The sequence below is a fragment of the Phoenix dactylifera genome, chromosome 3, assembly GCF_051530095.1.
Source record: "Phoenix dactylifera cultivar Ajwa chromosome 3, Ajwa_hap1_PhDact_Kaust_v1.1, whole genome shotgun sequence".
Classification (NCBI taxonomy): Eukaryota; Viridiplantae; Streptophyta; class Magnoliopsida; order Arecales; family Arecaceae; genus Phoenix; species Phoenix dactylifera.
The window spans coordinates 1066636-1091326 of NC_143192.1; the positions used below are offsets into that span (position 1 = coordinate 1066636).

Below are 24691 nucleotides of genomic sequence, written 5' to 3' on the forward strand. Positions count from 1 at the left end.
TTGTAGTTTACTTGCTTGCAGAGATTTCTCTAACAAACGATACTAATCTTGGCAATTAATTTTTCAGGGATGTGTGATAACTGTGCATATGGCCATGAAATTAAGGAAGTAGATACCACTTGTATGATGAGGTTCCTCTAAACTTTTGATAGATTTTTTTTTTTGTGGTCATCAACAGCTGGTATTGTTATTTGTTTTGTTTTGTTTTTATGGCTTTGACTATAAATTTCTTTGGAAGACAAAAGTTATTCTTTAGCACTCAATTAGCATATCTTTCTCCAAGTCACTTGCAGATGCGTCTTTATTTTATATTTCTTTCCTCTCGCTTGTTGTCATCTATTTGCTATGATTTGCAGTTAGTTGAATTTTTGCTGTGATGAGACTTCTTAAAAAATTGTATCAAAGTTAGCTCCAGGAGCAACATTCATAGATACATATAATATGTGCATGTGTATGCTAAGAATATGGCAGCTTGTTAACCTTTTTGTTATGATGATTGATGAGATTACTTAAGCAGTTACAGTGAATCTCAGATAGCAACACTGGATGAGTTATTTCCCCACTACAAAGGCAATAATCTCATGTATCCATTCTATGGCCCTTACATGAATGGCAAGGCTGTTGCGTTCTTCATAGACACACAAATATGTGCATACGTAACCCCACATACACCAATACATACATTTATCATTTGTGAACCTTCATGGCCTTGCCTGTTGCTGGACTTTTAATCTGAATGCAGCCTCAGGTTCCATGGCCTCCATCATGGCCAGACTCAACCTAAGATCAGCCTTAGTGAGGCCTTCTTTTTGAAGTATATCATTATTAAAATTTAAAATCTTTGCAGGTCCACTCCTTATAAAAAAAGCTGGCATCTGCTGGCCTTACTGTGGAAATCCCAGCTATCATTCTTCTGCTGCATGTGCTAAATATTTATGCACATGCAGACAAATGCGCACACAAGACTTACACTGATGCACTCGTACACAAAAATATGTGTATGCATGTAAACACACACAATACAAAGGAATACTTTTCAAGAAAATTGGAAAAAATGGAATATAGATGGAAGGATGATATAGGTGGCAAAGGGAGGTGCTCAGTTGTGTGTCCACCACTGTCTCAGGTAGGTGTATAACACAGCTCAGGTAGATGAAGACAAAAATAATATGCTGTAGTTTTTACGTCACTAGTGTTTTGCAAATGATGCATATGGTAAGAATACATGGATAGGGATGATCTTTTGGACTAGAGAATGCCTCTCTTATTTTTTTCTTGAAGAGAGAGTAATGTAGAGTGGTGTATCTGGAGGACTGTAACATGCTAAAAAGTTGTAGATGATAGAGGTTTTTCTTTTGGTCAAAGGATAACAAAGAGAGATTGCAGTTCATTGAGGATATGTTATTGGCATGATGGCTGCCATTACCCGTTGTTTCCCAGATAAATTTGGAGATCAATGGTTCCACTTGCCTAGGACTCCTACCTATAGAAGCATGTCAACTAGGACTCTTGGAAGGAAAAATAGAGCGTTATTAAAATATAGTGCATGCCCAAAATTCATCAGTTTGCCTTTTCCCCGCCGCCAACACAATACTTTTCATGTACACAGTTTTTGAATTCTCATGCATGAAAAAATGATTCAGAAATGGAACTTTAAATATGAAATTGGGAAAATTCCATGTCATGCCTCAGTCCAGTCACCAAAACCTTCTTATTATATATAGGAATATGCAAGGTTTGCCTTACCGATCATACCATATTGTATTGGCAAGGTACCGAGGTTCGGTTCAATATATAAGCTGAACTGGTCGATACTATTTGGAGCTGAACTTGGTAACGACCTTTACTACTCGATTTCAAGCAGTACCATGGTTGGGAGCAAGAAAAGATGTTAAAGCCTGTCTTGGTATGGGGTGCTTATTGTACCATACCTTTCATATCGATACTGAACTGGTTGCATAATGGTATGATTTCTGGTATCAATTTTCCGAGCCTTGAGAAGATGAACCCAAAAAAGCATGTGGTCACGCATGAAAAGTGAAAAGATACAAATTATTTTATGGGCCTTCCATGAATTAGTCAATCACAATGACTTTGGTTGCACATTTGACTGAACAACCTCTTTTTGCTTCATATCTCATTGTCTTTGTTTTTGAAGATTTGGTGATGAATGTTTTTTCTGTTCAGATCATGCAAAAGTTATTGTATCACTATTACGTGACATGCAAGACAATGAGCAGAGAGCAACCATGTTGCAATTAGTTGATAGGCTCAAAGTGAAGATGAAGAAACTAGGTAAACTCTCTGGATAGAATATTCCTTTGTTTTAGATATTTATGCTATATCTGAGCTGAATATTGTTGTATAATAGTGTTTGTTTCAAGGTTCGCTGTCTCAGTACCGGTATCAATCCTATTATAGTGTTGGTATGCTGTATGGTCGAGACAGCAAGGCGTACCGAATGTCAGTGCAGTATGAGACTATGTACCGGTATGCTTGGTGTGGTACGGTATTGATTGGTATGGTGAACCTTGGTTTGTTCTATGCAAGATTCGCAATATCGGTAATGGTACTGGTACGGGTACCATGTTGGTATAGTGCTGGTTTGGATTAGTTCAGTATACTAGAATATAGTATGTTTTTTTACCGATTATCGGTTTGGTACTGGTATGATGCGATACGCCTAGTATGGGGCGGTATGCATAAGTATGGTGAACTTTAACTGTCTTACTTCTAATATATACAAGTTTATGTTCTTTATACTTCTAATACTCAACACACTAGACAGAGATGAGGTTTTTAATAGGAGTTAGGCGAATTAGTTTTGGATTGGAATATTTGGAAAGAATTTTGCATTTTTCTTCTGAAATAGTATTATCTGTCTCATTTATTAAGAGACGGGAACCACCATGACTTTAATTTCTCTTTGTTGGTAACTTGTAAATAAGTTAAACCTTTTGTTACATCTATGTTCCATCTTCAAATATGTTATGACAAATTAGTGGCCTGTCGTTTGTGTTCTATATCATGCGTACTTATATTTCTCATTGCATATTATACAAAATAAATTTTTGAATACTCCCCATAAAAGCATATATTTTGAAAAGAATAATGTGTATTTCACTTTTAATATAACATAATTCTTTGTCTAGTTCACAACATGATGAGACAATGCAAGGAGTTTAGATTTTCAAAATCTAAATGATATCGGAGCATATTAGCTTTAGTGATCTCTGTGTCTGTGTCTGCATTGCCCTGTTGATGCACATATACCAACATCAAGGTGTTGCTGTTTCTTTGCTTATAACAATTGGAAATTAAAGGAGCAAAAGAAATGTTTGTAACAAGGTGAGTAATTAATAATAAAGAACTGTAAATCTTAGAAAGCTCAAGGTATAAACTGGCAAATATATTTCACGTAATCAACATGTTCAAAACTTTAACCTTGAAGGATGATGCTATTTGAATGTTGAATCAGCATTTTTTCTTTTTAAAGTTGCCAATCTTTTCATAAAGATAACCATGTTCCCTTTTTTTCTTTTTAAATTGCCATAAGTATCCACTATACAAAGTTAAAAGCTTTATTGAAATTGTAGTTTCTTATGTTGTATTTATGAAACACACAGCTTTACTCTTTCTACGGCTGCAATCATCCTCACAAATCTTTTTCCCATGCCTCACTTTTCCTCTCCCTTTCTTCCTCTTACAGGGCTTGTGTCTCCCACCACCATCTTATCCCACTAACTATTTTCCAACAGTCTTATCTCACTAACTAAACTGCTGTAATTTGTTTGTAGACTTTATCTAAGATTTGATTCACTCCTAAAGGAATTCTCCATATTTAAGTCTCTGGTCTGCTACCCAATCTTTATTCTCAGCTTTATCTTTTACTTTATACCTCTACAACTCTGCCATATCTCTCCTGTTCATTCCTTAAATTAAAAAAAAAAAATTTAAATCAGGCCTCCTACTTAAACCATGCTGAGAGATGGTTACCATGCAGTGAAACTTAAAATGGTGTACAGGTCAAACAATTATATTTAGTGGAGTTTTTGTAAATTATGTCTTTGATTAATATTCTAGATCCAGAAGTTATTTAAATAAAGAAATTAATATGATATATAAAAAGGGCCATTACCTATTGATGGTTCTAGCAGTCTGGGTCCTGGGAGGAGTGAACTGGGGACGGACGTAACTTTTGACATTTTTCTTTTTCTCACAAAGTGGCTGCACTAGGACTTGAATTCGTGCCATTGCCTTGTTAGCCCAAGTTTTTTACCATTGCACCAAGCAATGCCCACATAAATTATCATATTTAGGAAAATGTTACAGCCTAAAAAGTTGGAATGTCATGTAAAAAATAAATCATGCCCATTGCATGCGCCTCATTTACTTTCGTTATAGCATGGTAATACTTTATAGAATCTAATCTCCCTTATCACATCAAGTCCTAAAACAACTCTCTAGAAGAGTTTCAGTGCTATGTTTTTACATTAATATAATGTCCTTGAATTCTATCTACTAAAATTCTTCAGCCTTCTCGAGCCTTAGAAAACAGCCTAAAACTCATAAGTTTCCATGAAAGAAAAACTTATTGGATTCCCAAAATGGTAACAGTGGCTTCTGGAGCATCGTTCTATCAACTTAGAATGCATGTAGACATCTTTTCCTTTATGTTGTTATTTTGTTGTCCCTTTGGATTTCCCCAAGATTGGTGCTATAAGTCATAATGCATTTGCGAAACTAGGAATTGGTACATAGGATGTAGTTTCTGCAGTCTAATTATGTTGGAACTTGTGTCTAATGACTCACGGGTTCAACTTGTCAAAACATGACATCCATCATTGATAATACATGGATCAGCATTGTCTCTGGGACTATATTTGTTTTAGAGAATTCCACATGTAGCCTACCTAGCTCTGTATTTTCTTTATGATGATATGCTAGCTCTGCATTTAAGGTCTACAATTTTGGATATGAGACATATCTCAACTTAGCTTCAAGCGAGAACATTTCATTTTGAGGAATTTCATGAATATGAGTTGAAATTGGTTTATCAGAAATAAAATTACCAAAGTAGTAAAAGGGAGAAAATATGATAAATTAGGGAAAAAACACCAGAAATCATTATGAGCCAGCCAGCTTCTATTGTAGATTATCGTGCTTTTATACTGTTTCAAACATTTCCTTTGTATATTAGATCTTAGAGTTTGCTGAACTTTACTCATGGATTTCCTTTTATATTTATGCCTTGTAAAATACTGAAATAGTTCCTAGTTACCTGTCATTGATCCTGAAAGTGCTAGTTGAAGAGTCTTGAAACATGCTAACATGCTTAGATCTAAGGTTCGCCGTCTCGGTAGCGGACCCCGTACTGGTGCCACACTAGCATAATATCAGTACAGTACGATACGAAATTTTTTTGGCTTTCGATATGCCATCCATACCAGATACTGGTACTGAATTGATATAGTACGATATGCCTTGTACCGCCCGGTTCAGACCAGTACGGCGTACCTTGCTTAGATCTAATCATCAGTCATTGCGGTCCTCACAAAAAAAAAGGGTGTTTGCCTCATTAACAAATTCTCTCCTATAACCATTTTTGTTTTGACATAAAATTTTCTTTAGATGAATATCTGCTGAAGGCACGCTCCGATTATTAGACTGTTGAATGTATCAAATACTTAATATGTTTGTCATCATTTGATATTAAGTGTTTCTTGCACAGTTTCTTAATTTAAACCTGCAAGTAATTAGATCATTTTCATTGTAGTGGGCTTTTTTAATAATGAATATTTGGGACTTATTATTTTATCAGGTGGTTCAAATAACTCAGTTCCTGATCTCAAGAAAGATGAACTAGAGCAGTTGATAATTCAGCTGATATTAGACCGTGTTTTGGTAAGATAATGAACTCTTTGCTGTCTATATCGAAATAAAACAATGCCTCCAAAACCTTAATTTGATATTGGGATGAAATTTTCACACCCTGCTTTGGCATCATCTTTTTTTCTTTTCTCGCAGTCCTGCCTTTGACAAACACCCCTCCCTCCTCATGCAACACTAAGATTTGAGAGATGAGATCTTTCAAGAACATAGATTTAGTATAACCTTTTAGAAACATCACTGCGAACCTGGACATGATTCGAGGACTTTGTACTAGCTTTTTTGAAATTGTTCTGAATATAGATCTGTTATGTGGGTTGGACTCTTAGATCTTGTCATGATTTTGAATATGAGATATCAGTCTTGTTCTGATTTTTATCTGCAGCAGGAGACCTGCATTGCCAGTTAGTTTAGTATGTGATCAATAGGCCCATTTATTCTCGGAATATTGAAACTTGAATGATTAACAAGCTGGCATAAGGAAATTGATGGTGGTCTGTCTATTCTGGAGTTTTGCTAAATGAATTTTTCTTTTCTTTCCTTTTTGTTTTGTACCAGCTTTTGCCCCAACTAAGCAATGAGGACAAAAGTATTGTGTATTGTGTCCAATGTCCATGCTGGTCAAAGGCTGGTGTAGTATGCATATCCTGCAGCTCATGCTGTAACATGACATTTGGCACATGGTGGTGCAGGAAAAAATATGCAAGCCTGTAAAAGGATTCTCTACTGCACAGTAAGATAGGGTAGTTCACTCTTTGAGTTTTATGAAACATATGTCAAGTTAGCTGCTTTATAATAGCACATAGACATGTTTTGAACAAATAAAGAATAACTCTAACCATCCATGGCAATAAAGGATCTCAAATCATTCTCGATGCTTGTGTCTGTTGTATTTTAATGCTGCACCAGTTTTTTTTTAATTTTAACACATTAATAACATATTTGTTCTACTGATGCCATCAATACTATGGGAAGCTTATATATGCAAAGACTAACATAAGGAAGCTAAATTTGGGAAAGTGTCACAGATAAAGTTTAGGAAGTTTGAAACAGTTATATGGAGATATGAGAAATATATGTTTATTAAGATCAACATTCTTCAGAACATTTTGAACATATATCTAGTGAATATCTTGAATCAAATGATTCATAAATTTGCTTTATTTTTCAAGCAAATCTTTCTAAAAAAGTTTCAGGTACATATTCAAACTCTTCAGCATTGTGAAGAGTTCTATTACTAGGATTCTTTTTACACTAATAGATTTGACGGATTTTGAAACGAGGGGAAAAAAGATAGTTGCTTCCATGTGATGTAGGACTATATGTTACAGTTCAGTTGGGATCATGTTCTGTGGGCTCTGCTGCTGGGTATATCTTGCAAGCACCCTGCTTATCTTTAGTTGCCAATATTTCCTACTGTAATATCCCTAACTGTATGAATTACGGGGTCTTTTTTCTTTTCCTGGATTCTCATTTTGCTTAGTTGCTTTATGAACATGTGATTTAATTAAATTCAACCAATATTGACCATTATGCTTCTCTGTCATGTAGAAAGAAGAATTCCAGCATACAGCGTATGCAACTAATGCGTATGTTGCTCTAGGACCACTGTGGAAGCTAGCATTGCAAGGTGAAGTATTTTTTGTTTTTGCTCTGATTTTATTTCATGCAGTAGTTATCATAAAAAAAGCTACCTGAGTCATCCTCTTTCTGATATCTAAGTTTTTTAAGATTCATGGGACCAAGTAGGTGCACAGGAGTTTAAGATCCCTTTGAATTTAACACTAAAATGCTTCCTTGTGATTAAATTTGAAGATATATACACATAGTTATACAAACATTCTAATACATATGTGCATGCATGACACATGTACAACAGCTTGATTAAAAAGGCAAACAAATAATCATTCTAGCACCATCATCTTTATTTGAGACATGATGACCTGGTGAAGGACTTGAGATGATTCAAAAGAGTTGAAGGACTTGAACCAGTGTTCAGAACCTGGTGACCTGGCTTGAACCTGTTTGATGACCGGGTCGTATATCTCTGTTTCAACTGCAAGCCATTCAAGAATCAACCACGGGAGGTGAGTTGCAATAGTCCATCTGTATTGCTCTGCCTCTAACCCCTATCTTTCATCCTTCTCCCAATCTCACAGCAAGCCTTTTCTTATACCCCATATCTTTTCTCCATGACATCGGATCCGATGCCCTGCTATTGTTTGGGAGCAAAATCTATCTAATATGACCATCACCTTCCCTCCACTTCCAAACCCTAATGCTTAAGTCCACCCTTTTACCTTTTCTTTGGCATCGATTTTCTCTTACTGGCTACACTTAATTTGTTATGGGCAAGTGGCGAGGCTTCCCCCGCCAATCTGGAATCCATTCCTCCAAATGTTGATGTTACTTCCCCCACCACGGCAACAGTGAGGATAAGGTTTTGGAGAGAGAGCAAGGATGAAAGAGACTGATTGGTGTCCAGATGGTGTCCATGGCGGCAGTGGTGGGGATCTGTAGTGGCAATGGATGGGCTGGGGATTTGAGGGTGCGACAGATGTTTTAGAGAGAGGAGACAGGTGAGGAGAGGAACCTGATCTCAGACCGCACATTTATAATAGCTTTTAGAAGCTTAGCTTCGTACAATTTATGCCCACCACAAAACAAAACTAAATTGCAACTATGCAGCTGTTACTTGCAATTATCAAAGTGTTTATTTTTAAAACCTTTGTAACAGTAACTTTTATTATATGTAATATAGTTTCTTTGGCTTGTACATCTTTATGCAGGCATACAGGGCATTAACTTTAGGAGAGCATACTCGTACTGAAAGTTCAAATTATCTAGAATATGTATATGTAGTCAGATGCCAGTGTGTTAGATGGTGGCTAGCAGTCAATGCGCACGTCAATTACCTAGCCGAGGAGCACATACATCACTACCTAAACAGGTTCCCTTGCACCTTCTTTAGGCAATAGTATGGTCTGGTCCCAAGGTTCCAAGTGCAATGAAATTAGGCCTTACAACTTCGTGGACCATGCTCCTGTGCTGATGCTTGTGGAGATATTTGTTTAGTTGTTATGGTGGCATGGCTACATAGTGCCACTTTTAAGGTCATCTTTTTCTTTTCCTTTCACTGCCCACTTGAAACAAGCGGGTTTGCAGATCATGTGATTCTGTTGCATGTATGGAGGTTGGAGTGGGGCGGGTTGTCTGCGTGCTCAGCATCTGCATGTGTGCTCACTCATGTGAAAATGTGCACAGTATTAAATGATGGGGGCAACCCATTGTTTTTGTGTGGCCTGCATGGTTGTGTGTGCATGCAGAGTGCATGTGTATGTGTGCATTTGCATAAGATGGGACGATAAGCCAGTAGGCAATTGAAAAAATAAGGAACCGATACTTTCGTATAGGATGCAAAATTGATAAACATAATGTTGGATATGAAAGCATAATGCCTTTAGAAACCATCCTACATCAACTGATTCAGAAAACTGATTAAGACTTCACATGTTGCACAACATTACCAGGTAAATCATGTAAGCTTACTGTTGTTTAACAACTGCATTTGATTAATGAGTTGAGAAAATTGAGGTTAAGTATTCATTTAAGAGGAGGGAAGACATTTCTACCCCTTCCTATCAGTTTGTTAGATTTTATTACATTAAAAGGAGTACCTGCAGCAAAGTTATTTATTTATTGATGAAACTGAGATAACCTCCCATTGGGAGGAGGAACCTTGAGTAGAATTAAAGTGATGTCAGCAGAAGTTGCCATGGTGTCCGTCATGTAGATGAGTTGTATCGAAAGAAATGGAAGACTGGTTTATGATCTCTTTCCACAATCTGCCCCATTCTGGAGAGTTAAAGATAAGTAAAACTGCTTTTTCAACCATCTGACAGATGAAATCATGTGTTTTTATCATCATAGTGGGCAGAAAATTTGCCTGTTTCTTGAGGAGGATTACTTATCTAATATTTTGTGGAAGGATTCACCTAGGATTCTTGAAGGCTTGAAATTAACTGAGGTGCATCGTGAAGATTTTCATATCATAATTCCTAAAGTCACCTGGCATTTTCAATTATATGAAATGTTGCACCATCGCTTTGCAGTAAAGATAGCTTGCCCTTGAATAAAGGGGAAGCTAACAGCATAAATGTATAATTTCGGTTTTCTAATTCATGGACAGTCATTTTTTCGATTACAGCATAAGCATCCATTGATGCCACCTTAAATGCATTGTTCATCACAGGGAAAAGACCAGTTGTGCTCGAGATCTGCATGGGGTGGCGCAGTAATAGCAGCATCCGTAAAGATGCTAGGCATAGCCAGGCATCTGGTCTGGAAATGAAGCTGGATGAATTGCGTAAGGAACTGTCTTCTACCCATGGGGGAATATTTCCTCATGCTGTTCTTTCTAGTCAACAGATCAGCATATTGAGCACCCAAAAACCAACCTCTATAGCACAGGTACGACCATTCAGCTCCTAAGTTACTGCTTTGAAATGGTATTGTGTTTCATATGCTGCAGTATGGAGCACAAAACTCATGCAGGTGGAGAAGCTGATTGGAAAAGTAAAGGCTGAGAAGTATGGCAGTAGGATTGTCGACCTAATTCAGCAGTACGTCAAGTTAGGGCAGCCCGATGGTGATACATCCAATTCCAGTGTAGCTGAAGCCAGTGAACAAAAGAGAGCAAATAAAAGGCCACGGAAAAATAAAACTCTCGTTCTAATTGAGAGCAGTGAAGATGATGAAGAGTGAAGTACTTGGAGGGGATTAGTATGGTGGCAGGGAGTTTTTCTAAATTAAGTTCCCATGCTAACTTACGACAAGGAAGGTTAACTAATTTTATTGAGTCTTTTCTAGACTGTAAGATGGCATTATGGAAAGAAGGCCTGATTTAAAAGAACAGAAATGAAATGTGATGACCAGTTGCAAGGTGAACAAGGCATATTTGCAGCATGTCACTAATTTGGATGTGCCATGGACTTCGGCAAGGATTCCTGAATCTTTCCATTTCAACAGGATAGCCTTGATAATATTTTCATTAGATCCGATGCTTGCGAACAGCTGGTTCTTGAAGGTAAATTCTAAGGATGTGAATTAGCAAAACACAAGTGAGATTATCTCTCTTGTATTTTGTATATTTATAATTTTAATGTTATGCCTGAATGGATAAATGTTGATCCTGATTATGCAGTTTTCCTTCATAAATTGCTTGTTCTACTTAAATTGCAGTCAGGGTCGGTCGGTTAGTAACTCAAGGGAGATAATTATATCTTTCATCACCGTGTGGTTGTGTACCAGATCATTTTATTTCTTTAGGCTCCATTCATCAAAAAATTATATTTTTCATCATGTGCACGTGTCGCCCACCTGTGCGACCACAGAGACAGTTCAAGTTCCATGATTAGGTGGGAGGGTCGAGATGAGCTGCAGAGCCCACGAGAACTAAAAAAATCTAAAAAAATCTAATTGATGTGGTGCACGTGGTGTAGAGTATAATTTCTTTCATTTATCGTGCGCTCGTTAGCTCGCTCGTTTTGGTGATGCACTCCATGTGTCACCATCCCTTACCAAGGTTTGCCTTAAAAAAATAGCTTTTTCAAGTTTATTGACATAATAACTGTCATTATGGTGTTATATGCAAAATAATGGGAAATTGTGGGAGAACAATGACCTTATCTTTCGGCTAACTTTTATTGAATGAAAACATATTACTTCCTTGAATTGTACAATCACATATGGAGAGAAATTTAATGCATAAATTAAATGAGAAAAAAATAATAATTTCTTTTAAAAAATATAAATAAAAATAATATCCATTAACTATATCGTAACATATTGTTGTGGTGCTAAATAACATATTATAACAGCCTTTATCTGTTCAGCTATTATTGAATGAGTTATGTCATGAAAAAATCAGTTCATTTTCAAAACTCCATGTAGCCCTTGCATCTTCTTTAGTCTATTAGAGTGGCTCTCAACTTCAATATGACTTTTTGGTGATATGGTTCTTGTAAGAAAAGCTATGAGTCGGTTTACAAATACATTAACCAGGATTACCAAATTCATTTTTTTTTATTTTTGAAAGGTTTAATTATATACTAATAAATCATGTGTTTATAGCCAATGTTTATTATTATTCAGAGTTTGGAGTTTCATTTCGTGACTCACAAAGTCATGTTTTTGTTAATGAGGCAATAATGTATCATTGTGATAATCAAAATCTATCTACGCCTTTTAGCTTAATATCCACAAATTGGTTACCAAACCCACCATGTAATTTGGGCCAAGTTGGTCCATAGAATTGAGTGGGAAAATGTCGACTTAATTTCAAGTTGGGTTCAAATCAGAAAGTAAATCCTAAGCAACGGACCCAAGTTCTTTCTTTCTTTTTACCTAACATGGGTTTTATCTCCATATGAGCATAATTGATTGGCATTTGGAATTTCCACATAAGACCTAACCTATATTTTTTTCTAAGTTAATCCAATTCGAATCCATTGACGTTGCATTTCTTTTCTTGACCCTAACTTGTGTTTGGGTTCAAAGTTTGAGTCACACGAGAATCATGTATAGATATTGCTATGAATTATTGGGATTAGTTAGTCCAATCATTAACTTGACTCAGTTTAATAGCCAATATGATCCAACTTCTTACTTCAAAAGAATCTTATCCAACCCGAACTAAATCTAATTGCATTCAATGCTTCCAACTCAGCCATAACTAAGTTTTACTAGGGAATCTCTAAACAAACCCAATTGAAACTTGGTTGAATCAATGTAACTTGACTTCTACTTGGAGATCAAACATGCCAGTGATGTCAAGCACACCTTGAGATTGTTAAGCATGCACTCTATGATTGCACCCTCTCTAGGAGTACCTGGAAACTTTTCAAGTGCTGATTTCCTCAAAGAGAGCAGTCTTCTAGCTCGCCCATTATAATGGTGTTCCACACCTTCATTAGATCTGAAATCTGGAGACTAGGGTCTTTCAAGGTACATTACTTCACCCTGGAAAGTTTTTGAGACGGCTTTGTAGGAAGCAAGGGAGCATTTGCTATGTCTTGCTTCTGCTCAAAAAGCATCAGGCTTATATTAATCTAGCACTTGTTTTGTGTACTCTCCGATCGCTCATGCGCTGCACCCTTATGGGAGGTCACATTGTAGAGCTTGAAAAATCGACCTGCTTTCACAAAAAGAAAAGAGAGAACATTTCAAACTGATATCGCGCGTGCGAGTTAAGACCTCCCAAATTTTAGCGCATGAGTCAGTTTTCTTGATGTGGTGTATTTTACTCATAAACCCTATTCGGTTTTCATTGTAGTAGCTAGAATAGTCTATATAGAGTCTGATAATCTTTCTAAATTAGACACCCTTTCATCAGATTTTCTTAAGTTGGACTTCGATGGTGCTCAAGGCATTTAATGAAGAAGAAACAAGCTTTGTAATTTGAGATGGGCTACATATATTCCTTGTTTGCTTAAAAACAGTCCATGATAGCCCCACGATGCTGAATTTATGACTCCCATATCTATACAAAATTTTGTGACAAATTAAAACAAACTGAATATTTATATCCAATTTTGATGGATATCAAAAGTGTTTTACCCATAAATGCTATTTTCTTCTTCTCACTTCAAGGGCACAAATTTAGACCCTCCAAGTTCTTTTACTTTGGACATTGGTGCTACAAAGAAGCCTGGTTGAATACATAAATTTTTCATTCATGCTGTTATAAATAAGACAAAAAACTTTGGGAAACAACCGATCTATTGTTATTATTGAATAGATGCTAGAAAACAGCATATAAACAACAGAGCGTTAGACGCCTTTTGAAAATTGTTGTCCTCTACATGCTTTTCTTTTTGGCATGCCAATTTTCTATGGTGCTAAACCAATTCCATTGGAAACAAAGACCCATAAAGCGCATGAAACCGGCACCAAACACCTCAACAAATGCCATCAGGTATGACCTTTGTGGGGACAAACCAGCTGTCGCGATTGATAGCATTGTTCCCTCAAAGTTGCATGGAACAATAAATGTTCCAGTTTTGATGCCACCCAAAGCTTTTTGAGCAACATCATCAGCCTTCATTCCACCAGAAGATCCAGCTATAATATTGGTGAGCTCTGGTCTTCTCTTGTGCTCTGTATTCAGTAAGCTTGTCATTGCAATGCAACATGAAAACCATCTATCTATACACAGCTATAAAAATAAATAAGACATAATGCACTTGCACACTTTGTAAAGAATGGCATTAAGCTTTCATGCAAAGCGAAAGTTACTAGCATTACGAATAGCTTACAAAAATATATGAATTTAGCAAAGCTAGCCAATGCTGACTCATAAACTACCAACATCAGAGCACAACTCTTGCTCAAAGTTGACCTCTGATAGTTGAGCAGCATTTAGAAGGAATAGAGATAGGCAGAACTTAACCATTAGAAACAATCCTTATCCCATCCTGATCATAGAATACCTTTATCAAACTTGCTTTTTTGGCAAACAATAAGCAATTTCCATTAATACTATAATCACCTCCATCATTCAAGGTGTAAGGTACTAAGTTATGCATTTGCCATTTTTCACAACATAATAATTCTCAAGAAGCCCAGAAGAATGTTCGTTGACCTTAATTTCTAAACATATAGTCACCAACTCCTGATGTATCTATAAATGAAGCTAAAACATTAAAAACTAAAGATGAGAACTTCCTAGACTTAGAAAAGAATAGCAATCATGACTGAAGTGCATTTAGACACTGGCAAGGTAAGCTGTTAACAGAGCTCCTGTCACTTTTAGAACTTTTTTATCCTTTTTATGTATTCCTTTAATATGAATTCCTAAGCTGAACTTGGATACAGAAAACTAATGAGGCCCTAACTGTATTCCAAACATTGCATAATCCCCTTGGATACCTACCTAAACTTGAAGAATATATGAAAAAAAAATGGAAATCAGGATTTCAAGATAATGTGTAATGAACATAACTGGAACAATATTCTAGAATGAAATATGTAATTATGCCAATGAATTAAAAAAAAAAAACTGAGTCAGATGACATGCAGAGATGTCTATATAACAAAATATAGATAACAGAAGATGAATAGTTGGCATCAACAAGTATAAATGATGCAAAAAAAGAAAAATAGCCTGAAGAACTGTACATGAATATTATAATGAGGTGATGCAGAAAACTATCAATTAGGAAATTTTCTTTCCATTTATAACAATAACTACATGCTTGAGGAGAATAATAGCTGCAGTGTTACTAAAAAAGCACCAGCATAAAAAAAGCTGAGCTCATCTACACTTTTTTGGCACGCTAAATCTTTAGGAAAATGCAGCAACCTGGAAAGAGAAACATGCTTAGGTTTCAGGAAGGTGTGTTAATAGGAATAATACCTAGGATAAAATAGATGCGAGATATGAGAAGGGATTTCAAGCTATACTTTAGGTAGTCCTTAACAAGAATAATTGGCGAAGAGGGATTTATAATTCTACCAAAAAAAGAGGGATTTATAAAGCTGATGGGGAGTTGGGACTTGGGATTAAGACCCGCAGTTTACCAAATGAACTCCAAACTCTTATAACATATTGAAAGGTGAAATTGGCAACACGGTGCTAGTTCAATTAGCAAAATAAGTGTCAGTATGCCTTTCTCCAACTGAGAGGAACCACTGAGACAGCAATGGACTAGAGGCATATTACATTACCTTCAGCAAAACCTGGGGTCTCTGTATCGGGAGGAAATATCAGAGACACATGGATGTTGTCAGCTATAACTTCATGCTGCAGAGCCTCACCTAAGCCACGGAGAGCAAATTTGCTTGCAGAGTAAGCTGTGTAACCATAAACCCCCACCTAAAAACAAAAAAATTCCAAATAAGTGACAGTTCATTACAAATTTACAACTTTAAGCTGTATGTACTAACTTTCCTGATGAGTAGTTTTCATAACCTAAGTTGATTTAAATCCTATATCTAATTCTGTTGCCCCAATCACCATAATAGTCCCACTAAAATTTTGGGTAATCTCAAATTTTAATCAATTTCAAGGAAATAAATATTCCCAAACAATTCATGAATTACCAGAAACAGTAGCAAGTATGGGATATCTCAAGAACTTGGATTCATGCCAAGAAGGGAGAAGTTGATAAAACGTTTGGAAGCCTAGTTCATTTATCAAATACATAGTCACACTCGAAAATTGAAGAAAAGGAAACTGACAAACATAATACATGGAAACATCTACAAAGTCCTTTGAGAGACCGGATATACCAATCAATGATAGCAATCAATTACTGACTGCATACAAATCACATATAGTCATAATCAAATATTTTAGAGACCGGCTACCAATCGATGGTAGCAATCAATGACAGAATGCATACCAATCACATATAGTCACAATTAAATATTTGGGAAGAAAAATTCAAACTTCATGAGAGACTATATACCAGTGAAATATGTAGTTAGAATCAAACGCTAAACAAAATTTTCAATTTGAGGAAACCCCAACAAGAAAATTTAGGAAAAAATGCCAGAGAACATCAAGAAAGGCATAAAAACAGGGGAAAGATTCGAACTTCCTAAGAAACTACATACAAACCAGTGATAGCAGCCAATAACAAAGTAGATGCCAATGAAATATGTGTTCACAACCAAAAGTATTGAAAAACATGTTCATCTTTCACAAGAATAATCCATGAAGTAAACATGAAAAGCATAAAAAAGGGTGAAGAAATTCGAACTTTATGAGAGACTCTATACCTGGCCGGCCTGGGAGGACATGATGGAAATGGAGGCAGGAAGACCGGTGGCCCTTGCCCTCTGCTTCATGGCGGGGAGAGCAGCCTTAATGAGGTTGAAAGTCCCCATGAGGTTGACGTCCACCATGAACCGCACCTCCTCGAGGTCCTGGTGCTCGAGCTCCTGGGGCGTGAACACGCCGTGGTTGCACACCAGCAAATCAATAGGCCCCGCCGCCTCCACTTCCCGGGCGACGGCCTCGGCGTCGCGGACGTCGGCGCTGAAGAGCGCGACGTCGACGCCGGTGGCGAGGCGGATGGCGTCGCGGGCCTCCTTGAGGCGGGCGGCGCTGCGGGCGAGGATGGAGACGCGGGCGCCCTCCGCGGCGGCGCGGCGGGCGATTGCGAGCCCAATGCCACTCGACCCGCCGGTGATGAAGACGTGCCGTCCCTTGACGGGGATCCGGACGGGGCGGGGCCGGACGAGGAAGGCCAGGGCGACGGCGATAGCGGATAGGGAGACGAATGGGACCGATAGGAGGAGAAGGAGGGTAGCCATGGAAAGAATTAGGGTTCCGGCAACGAGATCTAGGGTTCCGGTGAGGTGGAGGGCGTGAGAGGAAGGGAGCATCTATTTATAGGAGGAGCAGAGAAGCCGTCGGAGTGGACCGCTCCGCCGCTGCGATCCGGTCTAGCTCTACGACCGTTGAACTAACGGGTCAGATACGCCACCAGGCGGAGCAACTCATTGAGGACGGTCTATGGAATGACGCGTGGACTTTAAATAGCGTGTATACGGAGAGCGAAGACGTGGCAGGCGTTGAGTGGAGGTTCGATTCATGTTGGTGTTGGTCAAGGAAGAGCGAGAAGCCATTGGTGCGGATGCGGACCTTGGAATCAAGGTCCTAACGGTTTAAATTTAATCGGGTCAAAAATGGAGGAGTGGACTAAGAACTCAACTCATTCAAGTTTGACAAAAGATTTAGAGTATGAATCATGGACAAATGACCGCCGTTTCTCCTGAGCAGACTTTTTTGGCTTTTTTTTCGGAGCGTGGACTGGGGAGAAGGTGAGGGAGAATTGAATGGGTCATGACTCATGAAGTAATAGCTACGGCTGCTAACGGGTCGGATCCTTTAATGGGTTTATAGCGTGGTTCATGCAAGAATGCATGAACAACAGGATCCACTCTCTTCAAGGGGACCATCATGCAGAGCCCGCATATAAAAAGATATTGATGGGACTCATGTCATGTATATAAGTGGTTTAATATAAATACATTAATAATATCACCCTAGGATGAAATAAATTCGCCTAGGGTGATTTTATCTTAAATCTATGATGCACCCAGTCCACGCAATAATTTTTCCAAATTCGGAAGTAAGGCCCAAGCAGATGGAGTTGGTGACTTTGAAAGGTCCGATGCGCATATTGACATGGTTAATGTTTAGCACACCATGATTTTTTTATATAATTTTTTCAAGCTTGTAAAAAGAGATTGGTTCGATGCCAGGAAAGATTTTAGCTATTTATAAAAGGCTAACAAATTCAAATAATATTTTATTGTAGTTTTTTTATATGAGATCTTAGATTATTATAAAGCATATTAGAGTGGATAGAACCTATACTCTATGTGTGACTAGAAAATATTGTAGCACAATTTTTTTTAGAATTAATCATAGACCAATTATGGTGTTTAAAATTAGATTCGAATAAATTTTTGCTAGAGATGATGAAATTTAAATATGAAAGTATGTAAGAATTTGTGCGAGTATGCATTTAGCCCACATAGATTGTGCACTGCCTTAAAACCCAAATAATATCTTATGATGGCGACGAACTTCCAGCACCACCATTTGCCAAGAAAGTGGCAAGCACAGCTAAATTCCCTACTTCGTAAAACAGAAAACAGAAGCAAGCACGCAAGAAATAGAAGTGAATAAAGAAAGAACTGGACATTAGAGCTTAATATTTCCCAAGTCCAACAGCATGCACAACAGCCATCAACCAAGTTATTTCATCAGACACAAGCTCTGACTTGGATGTATACAGTAGTCCCTCGCCAGAAAATTGGCAACACTAATAGTCCTACCACAATGCATCTCCAACAAACATCACACCATGCATCTCGGGTTATTATATAACTTAAATTCCAATCTGGATACGTTCAAACCTTCAGCTAGATAACACATGCTCACCGTCGATTCTCCCTCCGCCTCACGTACCGCGTCCTGTCATTGTATCTGGGTCTGTCTTGAGCTCTCTGTGGCACTGGCTCAACCCTTCGCTGCCTCTCTGGAGATCTTTGCACAATCTCCCCATTCACAAACAACTCGGCTGCAAATATTGTGGTCACAAGAGAGAAATAGTAATCAAATATGAACAAGTTGCATTCACTCAAATAAATATGCTCGATGAAAAATGGACTGACTAACCTTAGCCAAAACACAGTAGATTTAAAAAGCCAACAGGAATTCAGAGCTGGATACTCTATTTTATGAGTTGCATGGCACCAAAGCACTCATATAGGCAGGGAAAATGCATATGAATAATAGCTTCGAGATCTAAATGTCTCGTCTCAGCTGAAACTACAACTTTGTTCAACACGAGAGGTGCAGGACCAAGGGAGAAAATGTTGATGTTAGGTCATTAGCATCCGGAGCAAGAAATTGCCTCATGAGGCTTCTCTACTTTGCAAGATGTGAAGATGGACTGGATTTCTTTAAATAAAAAGATCTCCTGGATATTTGAAACAACAGTTTGTGGGCACAAGCAAACTGCTTTTTATGCAATTTATTCTGTAGTCAAAAGTAAAATGAGACTTCTTTTTGGTTGGGAGGGGATGACAGTGGACATGCATTTAGAAGCACAGTGGTTGGTTTGACAAAACAAAAATTGCTCTCCCTCTCTAACTCTCTGTGTGCGCGCGCGCGACTGTGTGGGGAGTGTGCATTCTTCCTCTTAAGGCATGTTTTGTATTCCTAAACAAAGTGCTCTTGTGACTTTAAAAAATCACTTCGTAGAAAAAACAAATGCTTGGTAGCATTTTTTTTAAAAAAAAAATGTCTACAAGAAAGACAGAAAAGGCGCTTCAGGACAAGCTAGAAAACCTAGCTTCTAGCTTCTTTTCTTTTTATAAGAAGCAAGTCATGAGTCAACTAGTGGTCTAACTAAGGCTGAGCTGGACAGATGGTGAGGCAATAATAGTCAAATTTAAGTTGAGATGGACAAGTAGCATAATGAACAAAGAAAAAATAGCCTGCCATAACAATAGGTTAATGTGATGATTGAGAGGATAAGTTGTTCTAACAAATGCATAGAAATAAAGGTTTTCTCAAATCTCTCTCTCTCTCTCTCTCTCTCTCTCTCTCTGTGTGTGTGTGTGTGTGTGTGTTCTTCCTCTCTAAGAACAGGGATGAGAAGCAAATAATGGATCAAAAAATAGTCTGATTAAGGCTGAGCTGGACAAATGGCAAGGCAAGAACAGTCAAATTTTAGTTAAGATGGATGTGTAACATGAGCAAAAGAAAAATAGCCTACTGCAACAGTTGGCTAATGTGATGATTCAGAGGATAAGGTTTTTCTAACAAATGCTTAGAAATAAAAGTTTTCTCAAAAAGTATATGGGAAGGACTGAACTCCTCGCGAGAGAAAAGGGTATCTACTGCTCTCAAGTTTAAAATCACTAATTGGGCATCCAAATTGAAGATCCATTCCGTTTGATCATGATCTATACAACTAAAACACCTAGAAACCAAAAATCATGTATTTTGGTGGTCTCTAACCTATGTACCAAGTGGTTGCAAACATGTACAGTTAAAATGATATGAGACTGTTTTTTGCTATGATCTAAAGCACTAAACTCTATTAATTTTCAATCTATACATGTTTTAACATGATGAATAAGGTGCATTCTCAATACAAACACCTTATCATTTATTTTAGCAGACTGGCAGAATAAAAACAGTCCATTTTTGTGTCTATTAGATATGTAGGTTAGAGACCACCAAGAAACAAGATTTTTCGTTTCTAGGAATTTTAGTTGCATAGATCATAATCAACAGTATGTATTTTCATTTGAATGTTTGATTATTGATTTTGGACATGAGAAAAGTTGATACCTTCTCCCCAAAGAGGAGAATAGTCCATCTCTCTCTCTCTCTCTCTCTCTCTCATAAGCATTATGAAAAGTGTATGTATATTCAACCTTATCAACATTCACAAAATAAGATATTAATTTTGCATTGACAAGTTCCATAAATATGGAATTTTCAATGCAAAAACAATATTAAATTTTTGCACACACTAGTTGTGCCAAAAGGCATCATTTATACTTATTATTACTTATAATGTTATGTTTAAACAACTAATAAAGGCTATTGCAGTCAGTAATAAAATAACTTAAATAACACATATTGACATGAAAAATCACTCTAATAGATGTTATGAAAAGTGATATAAATGTCTCATCTCAGCCGAAACTGCATCTTCACTCAACTGAAGAAGTGCAGGACTGAGGGAGAGAATTGATAGTAGTCCATTAGCATTCAAAGCAAGAAACAGCCATGCAAGGCTCTTCCGCTTTGCCAAGATGGACTAGATATTTGAGACAACAATTTTCTAAACAACCAACCTTTTACCATTTATGCAACATAAATTCGTGGAGTGGATATGCCCTTAGATGGGTGGTAGTTGGGAATAGAAGATGGAACCTCCTCAAACGTCCATTTCCCCTTTCTCCTAAAACAAGGTATTCTTTTCTCTCCAGAGATTCTCATGTGGCAGGAAGAGGTTTGAAGGCAATTTCTCAGAAAGAAAAAAGAAAGATGCTCAAAAAAAAAAGCCGGAACCAAATTGATACAGGGGTCAATAAAAAGCAGCCAAAAATAACAATAGACCGATTCTTGGACTGATAGTGTTTTCCAAGAAATGTAAAGTCATAGGGGTTCCTCTTGAAATTTCCCTTGTCGTAAAAACAACCAAATTAATCACTTCTGGCACCTCCTATTGTAGTATATTATATATCAACAATGGCATATACCATCATATTGATATTATAAGCATTATAAAAGCATTATATAATAATAATAAATGTAACAAAAGTTGATCAATGTAACAAAAAAAATCATATAGACAAAGAAGATGCATGTGAATAATAACTGACAGGGATGTGAATGTCTCATCTCAGCTGACACTGCAAGTTCACTCAACACAGGAAGTGCAGGACCAAACAAGAAGGTTAATATTAGTCCGTTAGCATTCACAGTAAGACATTTACTCACAGGGCTCTTCTGCTTTGCCAAGATGGACCAGATATTTGAAACCAGTTCATGCTTACCAGCAATTTGCCTTTTTTTATGCGACATAATTCATTTGACTTTCTTCAACAGAAGAATAGAGGGAGACAGGAAGTCAACAGTGTACAGCAAAATACATGTGAATAATATATAAACCATAGACAAAGAAGATGCATGTGAATAATAACCGACAGGGATATAAATGTCTCATATCAGCTGAAACTCCAACTTCACTCAACACTAGGGCGAGACCAAGGGAGAGAAGGTTAATATTAGTCCATGAACATTCAAAGTATGGCATTGCCTTGCAAGGCTCTTTTGCTTTGCCAAGATAGACTAGATATTTGAAAATAGTTAGTGCTTACTAGCAATCTGCTTTTTTTTTCTCTACAACATAATTCATGTAACTTTCCTCAAAGAAAGAATAGAGACATTGAGGAAATCAATAACATATAGCAAAATATTGATCAATAAATCAGTTATAAACCACGAGAAAAGAATTAATCTACCAAGACCAAGAAACATAGAGATGAGCTTTATGCTACCAAATATGCAACATAATGCTCCCGAATTCAATGTAATTGTCGATTCATGAAATAACAGAGAATTGCTTATGAAGCAGCTAAAAAATTATTACCTCCATAGTCCTTGTTCTCAGGATCGACATAAGAATCTGGAAGAACAAAGAGAACACCAGGAAGACCTGTAATCAAATCAAAACACTCGTCATGAAATGCATGACACTTTGCGATGCCAATGCAGTACAAGAACTCCAAGCAATTTACACCTTCACAACAATTCAAATTAATAGAAAAAACAAATCATAATAAGTATTCCGATTATATTCAGGCCAAAACAATATGTACAAAATCACAACTTAATGCAATCTTCAGAACTAATGATAATTTATAGCAATCATCTCCACAAATGATAATAAAAAATATGATTCTACTGCATATTTGGAGAGCTAACTGTAAAAACCATAGTGTTGCCTAATTCCACCTTTGAACTGGGCATTACTATCTTATAGATGTGTGTGTAGGAATTTTTGTACAAATATGCTTGATCTACCATCTGCCGCTGACTTCTTTAAATATCATCCTGTCAATGCTTATCTATAACATCTTGATGAAACGTGAATAATAGTGCGACTCCATACATTAAAGGAATATGTTTGGAAGGCAACACAAGTGGAAGATCCATCCAAAGAGCAATTCTACAAGGGCTTCCAGAAGATAGCATTGTCCCATGATTTACTCCACCAGATTGTGGAACACATCAGTCTGACTATAACATTTACGAAACTTATGCCATATACTACCCAGCCGTGCCTTGTACATTTTCTAGAATATGAATTGCTGATCTCTGGCCGCTAAGTTATATTTCAATGAACCAATAAAACTGACCTTCCAGCTTGTTCGACGTCTCCTCATCAATCTCGCACCCAAATCCAAAGTATCGCTCACAAGACACATTATAAATTCTCTTCTTAGCTTCCTCCTCGCTAGTTTCACACACACACACAACAAAAGAGAGAGAGAGAGAGATTAGAAATGCAGAAAAATCAATAAGTTATTATCCACTAATCAGCCATAAGAATTAAAAAACAATAAGAAAAGCAATTCAGAGAACAAAATACAGAAAATCGAATCTGATAAAATCAACAATCCCATCTAATATCAAGATATGGTAGATTTGATGTGCACAGAAAATGCTAAAAAAATTAAGATTTGTTCAAGAAACACAGAACCTTCATCACTCATCTTTTGTTTTCATAAAAAACATTCAAAAATCCCCAAATCTAAGCTACAGGCCCTAATGTCTCAGAAAGCCAAGGCTAATAAACATTCAGTAAAGCGCTCACAATGTAACATTTTTAAGACGACGGGGCAAAAGGAATTATATTTTGAAGAAGAAAACGGTATAAAAACTCGAAATAAGGGAAAGAAACTATCCAATTGTGACATTTTAAGACAATGGAGTAAAAAGAATTCAATGTTAACCAAGAAAACATTATAAAAACACCACCAAAATTCCCGTATCAAAACAAATGAACGAAGTTATACTTTTACCACAATTCCGATGGAAAGCAACACGATTAAAAGATACAAAACGCTTTATAGCGATCAATACCTGCCGACGACTTTGGCCAGGGTTTGGATGAAGCAGTCGATCATCTGCTGCTTGGTGGCTCCCTCCCCGCCGGGCTTGTCCATGACGATGAGCCAGTGTTCGTAGTCGCACCCGGGGAACAGCGGCGCCATCTCCGTCGGTGGCCTGTCGCTGAACCCGCCGCCCGACCCGGAGTTCAACGGCGAGTACGCGGAGTCGCCGGCCCGGCGGGCCATGCACCGGACCGAGTTGAGCCGTACCACCCCAATCCGGACCGCCGCACGGGAAAGGCCGGGCGGCGTTGGGCAGAAGCGGAGGAGGCCGCCGAAGGGGGAAGAGGAGCGGAAGGGCTTGCAGAGGAAGAGCGTAAGTGGGGAGGAGACGAGAGTGCGGCCCGCAGCGGCTGCGGTGGCGGCCATCGGAGCGGCGGAAACCATATCTCAGGTGAGGGCTTTGGGTGGGTTTGGGGGATCCTCATCTCGGAGGATATCCGTTGGCTCTCTTCAGGGGTTGACATCGTGTGAGGACTCTCGCATAACCCGTATGTGGTGTATAAGATATGACGCTGTCATTATCCATTCTGCGTGGATCTTAAAGTAGTTGTTTGGGATGATGAATGGTTGCTTCGTTAAG

The 24691-nt window shown here is 37.7% G+C and overlaps 3 protein-coding genes across 8 annotated transcripts in view; 1 reads left to right on the top strand and 2 right to left on the bottom strand.

Moving 5' to 3' along the window:
- The window catches only part of RECQL2 (RECQ helicase L2), a 38518-nt gene extending 27412 nt beyond the window's left edge, over window positions 1-11106 (top strand). For 4 of the 6 annotated variants that reach the window (XM_088717352.2, XM_039123781.3, XM_039123782.3 and 1 more), the window contains exons 15-20: window positions 68-121; window positions 2188-2295; window positions 5822-5904; window positions 7441-7519; window positions 10142-10359; window positions 10444-11106. In XM_088717352.2, coding sequence (XP_088573478.2) covers window positions 68-121; window positions 2188-2295; window positions 5822-5904; window positions 7441-7519; window positions 10142-10359; window positions 10444-10653 — 752 coding nt within the window. In that variant the 3' untranslated portion in view covers window positions 10654-11106. Of the gene's footprint in view, window positions 1-67; window positions 122-2187; window positions 2296-5821; window positions 5905-7440; window positions 7520-7768; window positions 7977-8245; window positions 8469-10141; window positions 10360-10443 lie in introns of those variants that run through there. The other 2 variants (XR_015975995.2, XR_016399719.1) reach the window with 2 other exon arrangements.
- Window positions 11107-13500: 2394 nt separating this feature from the next.
- Window positions 13501-17295, bottom strand: LOC103715513 (3-dehydrosphinganine reductase TSC10A-like). The gene is made up of 3 exons (XM_008803168.6): window positions 16672-17295; window positions 15616-15763; window positions 13501-14046 (listed from the first exon to the last, which is right to left on the bottom strand). Exons 1-3 carry the CDS (start codon window positions 17278-17280, stop codon window positions 13748-13750), a joined length of 1056 nt encoding a protein of 351 aa, XP_008801390.2. The 5' UTR covers window positions 17281-17295; the 3' UTR covers window positions 13501-13747.
- A 1290-nt stretch (window positions 17296-18585) lies between these two features.
- Window positions 18586-24583, bottom strand: LOC103715521 (multiple organellar RNA editing factor 2, chloroplastic-like). Its single transcript, XM_008803180.5, has 4 exons — window positions 24080-24583; window positions 23353-23450; window positions 22584-22649; window positions 18586-18986 (listed from the first exon to the last, which is right to left on the bottom strand). The coding sequence occupies exons 1-4, from the start codon at window positions 24493-24495 to the stop codon at window positions 18844-18846; spliced, it is 723 nt and encodes a 240-aa protein (XP_008801402.3). The 5' UTR covers window positions 24496-24583; the 3' UTR covers window positions 18586-18843.
- Window positions 24584-24691: the final 108 nt, after the last annotated feature.